General features: G+C 43.8%; 1 protein-coding gene across 1 annotated transcript in view; it reads left to right on the plus strand.

The window, feature by feature from the left end:
• The first annotated feature begins 5,019 nt into the window (after positions 1-5,019).
• LOC106303015 overlaps positions 5,020-5,956 on the plus strand; it is a 2,492-nt gene continuing 1,555 nt past the window's right edge. The window contains exon 1 of the mRNA XM_013739393.1: positions 5,020-5,451. Within this exon, the coding sequence (XP_013594847.1) occupies positions 5,020-5,451 (432 nt within the window). The remainder of the gene's footprint in view (positions 5,452-5,956) is intronic.

Below are 5,956 nucleotides of genomic sequence, written 5' to 3' on the forward strand. Positions count from 1 at the left end.
CTTGATGATGCTTTCTCATATATTGTGTCAAGTTAAATAAATGAAGAAATCGATGATCCAGAACCAAAATATGTATATGAATGTCAAAAGAGACATGATTGGGAACAATAAAAAGATGCAATACAAGCCGAACTTGATTCGCTTAATAAACGAGAAGTATTTGGATCTATTGTACTCACACTTGCAGAAGTGAGACCAGTTGAGTACAAATGGGTTTTCGTTCGAAAACGAAATGAGAAAAATGAGGTTACGAGATACAAAGCTCGTCTAGTGGCTCAAGATTTTTCTCAAAGACCTGGAATCGACTATGAAGAAACATACCCTCCAGTTATGTATGCAATCACGTTTAGATTCCTGATGAGTCTAGCAGCTGATAAAAATCTAGAGATGCGTCTCATGGATGTTGTTACAGCCTATCTATATGGATCATTAGATACTGATATCTACATGAAAGTTCCTGGTGGATTTAAAGTGCCAGAAGCATTAAATTCCAAACGTAAAGAGTTATGTGCAATAAAATTGCAAAGATCACTAGTTAAAACAATCTGGACGTATGTGGTATAATCGTCTCAGTGATCATTTAACAAAAGAAGGATATGTGAATGATCCTATATGCCCATGTGTTTTCATCAAGAAACAAAGCCCGATCGCAAACAGGATACGTTTTCACGATCGGAGGCACTGCTATATCTTGGCGTTCTCAGAAACAAGCGCTCGTGGCTACTTCTTCAAATCATGCTGAGATCATTGCACTCCATGAAGCAAGTAGAGAATGTGTTTGACTAAGATCAATAAGCTGACACATCTGTTTAAGCAGTGGGATTGACGAAAATATAGAGCCAACTATTCTATATGAAGATAATGCAGCATGTGTTACTCAAACAAAGGACGTATAAATCAAAAGCTGTAGAACGAAGCATACTCATCCTAAGTTCTTCTCATACACTCAAGAGCTCGAGAAGAAGAAAGAGATTGAAGTGAGATATGTCCGATCATGCGACAATGCTGCTAACCTCTTCACAAAATCACTTCCAACTTCAGTATTCAGAAAACATATCCATAACATTGGAATGCGTCATCAGAAGAATCTATGACTACTCATTCGAGGGGGATCTTACGTAGTAGTACTCTTTTTACCTTACTATGGTTTTTCCCATTGGGTTTTCCTGGAAATGTTTTTAACGAGGCAACAAAGACGTTAAGCAAGAAACGATAGTGACACTGGTCTCCAAGGGGGGAGTGTTATAAACGTGAAGAAAACAACGTCAAAATAATACACACCAAAACTTGACATTTTGCGTTATGTGGAGTCCACCGTCACTATGCACGCACAATAACTTTCTCTTTTTCACTTCTATATAAACGATCGTTTCGATCAATTGCAATACACCATCCTTTCTTCTTCTGATAACACATTCTCTTTTGTTATCTTTTTCCTGCGGGTATAAAACTTTGCCTTTATTTAAAATTTCACGATACTATAAAATTATAAGTTATTTTATAATAATATATATATATATATCTCGCCCTAGAAAATACTGTATGTGGGTCCAAAATTTTCTAATCATTAAGAAGAAAATCAGTTCTAGACTAACGCATTTTTGGATCAAATATGTTATGAACCAGATTGTGGATGGCTCATAACCAAGAGATTATAGTTTGTAATCTTTCAAATTATCTATGACGGTGTAATCTCCTATATAAGGAACCTCTATGTTATGAATAACGATAGACTTTTCCATTACTTTTATAACACGTTATCAGCACGAAACTCTAAATCCCTAAGCTAATACCCAAATCGAAAAACCCTAAAACTCTAACCCTAGCCGGCGATCCGACGAACCCTAAACTCCGATCGCGTTTCTTGTTCCCCCATCTGTTCCAGCTCGCGTCCCCGATCAGCTTCAGCCCAAGGCGTTCCTGATCCTAGCTCAGACGTTCGCGACCCGAGAGCAGCTCAAGCACGCGACATCTTCCTCGTTCGCGACAGCATCAGACAGCTCGCGTCCGACGATCAAGGCGTTCCCGATCAAGCAACAAAGGACGTCCGCGACATGATAGAAGCGACTCGATCCATTCCAGCTCGCGTCCCGTTCGTGTCCAGCTCATGGCTCAACTCCTTTGGTTGTCCGATTCAACAATCATCTAAGGTTAAAAGGTAATTCAAAACCTAAGAACCCATAATCGAACATGGATTAATTGATAAAGAATGAAACCCTAAATTCCTAATCTTTATGAATCAAAACCATAGGGTAATAGATCAAAAATCCTAATTGAGTAAATCAAAGCTCTAAAAGTTTGATACCCCAAACCCTAAATCATGTTCCTACATGATTAAAACCCCAAATCGGTTTTTACAAGTTAAAATCCGATAAACCCTAACCCTATATCTATAAACCCTAAATAATATAAGTATCAGAATTAATTATACTATAATTATCAAATCACATATTAAAACCCTAATCGAATATTTTGAAATCAAAACAGTTTTCGGTTTTGATCATTGAGGTTTTAAATCTGATTGAATCTGATGCTATGTTGCTAGAATTGTTTGACCGTTAAATTGATAGATTTATTTTCTCATCTGCTTGGTTAATTGTTCATCTGATTTAAAATTGTTTAAACCGACCAGCCTGTTAAAACATTGATTGAATCCGATAGGTTGCTAGCATGCTTTGCTTATATAATCCAATAGGTTGATAGATTGATTGAGGTTTACTTGTTTAAGATCTGAATGATCTGATTGCATGATTTTTGAGGTTTAATATCATCTGCTAGGACTGATAGTTTTGTAATCTGATCTGTTTTAAATAGAAACCCTATATAATGCGAATGATCTGATTGCATGATTCTTGAGGTTTAATATCATCTGCGAGGACCGTCTCAACCGAGGTCACCTCGCCCCTGGGCGAGGACGACCCGCACCGAGGTCACCTCACCTATGGGCGGGGACGACCCTCACCGAGGTCACCTCGCCCATGGGCGAGGACGACCCGCGCCGAGGTCACCTCGCCCATGGGCGAGGACCGACCTCCTGTCCCGAAACCGTGCATCCTCGTCTAAGTTCCCGTAACACAATCCTCGGGCCCTTGGACGCAATACCCATGTCTCGTCTCGCTTAGGATTATCATAGAAAGACTTCGGGAAAAGTTATAAAACAGCTATGAATTAGCTTGAACACCAGTTGCCTTAACTATACGGGGAATTGGAATCCTTTCGGAAAAACCAAAGGCTGTTTCTTAGGAAAAATCGTAAAAACGTCTAAGCCCCAAAACAGCCCAAAAGGGGCATGAACCGCGGCTAAACGGCCCACTTATGATTTTAGAACATGATTGAGCCTAAGGCTGATATGACGGTCTGTTTTTTATTCGCAGGAAAATATAAATGTCAAGTTTCCGAAGATAATCATGAAGGGTGACGAAAAATGGAAAAGCCCATCTCGCGACGAATCTGGCCCAGGAAAAGACGCAAACCAACCTAGAGAGAGTATATAAGGAGGGCTTAAGGCGAGGAGCAAGGGGGAGCTTTCTCAGAGCAAACTTAGTACTTAGAACAATCTAGACATTTTTCCGTTTTTACTATCGAGCTACAACTCGACTAGGTTAGAACTTAGGTGGCTAGACTAGCGAACGTACCGACAGCTCTCGTGGCCTGGGATATTACCTGTTGTTCATGCTCAAACGCGAATTCGAAATAAGACCTCTTTGTTCTCTTTTTGCTCTTTTACGATTTATTAGTTTCGACTCTTTCGTATTGATTGTGTTGTGCGTGGCCCAGCAGATAGTCGGGACCTTCAAGCAGGGCTAGGTTAGCTTGGCTTTCCTTCGACTAAAAAATCTCGACGGTGTGAATTCCGGTTCCCACAGTTTGGCGCTAGAAGGAGGGGGGATACAGATCTATCTCTCACGCAACCGCGCACGCTCAATCAGGTATGACGATCGATGCTGACAAAGACGAGCAAACGCACGACGGGATTTCCGTCAATGCCAACGCTGACAGAACTGCAGCTGGAAACGTATCCACGGTCACTACGAACGCCGTGATACTGGACCAGATGAAAGAAATGTTCGCCTCCGCTCAGAAAATGTCGGACAAACAAGGAAAACTCGTGGCCTCTCTCGCAAAACAGGTGGAAACCTTAACAACGAAGGCCAAGAGTAAAAACCCGCGCGGGGCCACAAGAGCTCGCAGCGGCAGAAGACTCGATTTCGAGACTCCGAGCGATCGGGCCACACGGGCAGACAAGGATTCTTCAGGTCAGAACCCTGACGAAACAGTCTCGCCAGGCGCACAACCGACCGCGGAGAACCTTCCACCTCCCGCCCGGAGCAACGAAGGAGGCGATATCGAGCGGATCGATATGGACATAAACGACCAGTCTGATCACTCAGATGGAGATGCCGACGTCCATCCAAGAAGAACGTGAAGCCAGTCTGCTCGACAGGACGCGTCGTTCGAAAGGCACATGATCCGCAGCCAACGCCGACAGGCTCGCAAGGCTGCTAGAAATCCTGATGAGATCCATGATCTCCGCGAGTACATCGGAAAAACTATGGGAGAAGTCAAGGCGGTAAAGTCGCAGATTCACCACGCGACAAGCGCTGCACCTGAGATCGACTGACTTCTCGAGGAAGCGCGGAAATATCCGTTCACTGCCCGAATCACGGAAACTAACATCTCAGATCCTGGGAAGATCAAAATTCCCATCTACGATGGCACCACCGACCCGAAGGCGCATATGCAGTCTTTCAGATCGCGATGGGAAGGTGCAAACTCAAGGAACGCGAACGAGACGCTGGCTACTGCCTCCTCTTCGTCGAAAAACTCAAAGGAGCCGCGCCCGAATGGTTTTCTCGTCTAAAACGAAACTCCATCGGAAGTTTCCGTCAGCTCGCCTCGGAGTTTCTCAAACAGTATTCCATGTTCATGGACAGGGAAACCTCAGACGTCGACCTTTGGAGTCTATCTCGAAGAGAAGACGAACTGCTCCGCGAATTCATGAACAGGTTCAAGCTGGTAATGGCAAGAGTCACTAGAATGAGCGACAAAGTGGCAGTCGACGCTTTGCGGAAAACTCTCTGGTACAGGTCGAAACTCCGGCAATGGATATCCCTTGAAAAATCGAGAACAATCCATGACGCTATTCACAAGGGAACGAACTTCATCATGATGGAAGAAGAGATGAAAGTCCTCTCCCAGAAGTACAACCCGCAGGAGACGTCCGCGAGAAGGAAAAACCCTCGTAATGACAGGTATGTCCACCACGAGGGGGAAGATCTCCAGGGCGAGCATCATTACGCTATCAACTCCGAACAGGGAAATACTTCCGGAAATACCTGGACCAGGAACCAGTTCAAGGATAATTCCTACCGCGAGTTCCACCAGACCAGAGGTCAGTCCATTATGAACTGCAAGGTTCTCGGCGCAAGGCTTGCTGCGAAGCTTTCGAAGGTCATGTTGGGGTCAAAAACGGTTATGACGAAGTTAACATTCAAAACGTCCGAAGAAGAAAATGAGAACTTTCTTCGACAAATACTTTTTCGAAATAGATTCTTTCTTACGAAAAGCTTTGAGGAGGAAACACGAGACATCAGACAAGAGCTCAAAAAAGGTCGCTACGCAATGACCAAACGCGTGTTCCGATCGGTCGCTATGTAGCGAACGAGCTCGAACCAAGCCCGGTCGCTAAGTAGCGACTGAGCGTCTGTCCCGCTCGGTCACTACGTAGCGACCGAGCTCTTCCGAAACACCGATACGACATTAGTCCATGCATTCTCGCATACCCTTCGATGCTATCTCCCGAAAACCGTAGCGAACCCATTTCATATTTCCCGCCATTCTACGTCATCGATCAAACATTACGGTAAAAACCGCGGAAAGTTCGTTCTTTATCGAAAAAAGCCGTAATAAACGCTTCGAGTCAGAAGACGGCCCAAAGGGACCTAAGACATGACTC

This window comes from Brassica oleracea, chromosome C7, assembly GCF_000695525.1.
Source record: "Brassica oleracea var. oleracea cultivar TO1000 chromosome C7, BOL, whole genome shotgun sequence".
Lineage (NCBI taxonomy): Eukaryota > Viridiplantae > Streptophyta > Magnoliopsida > Brassicales > Brassicaceae > Brassica > Brassica oleracea.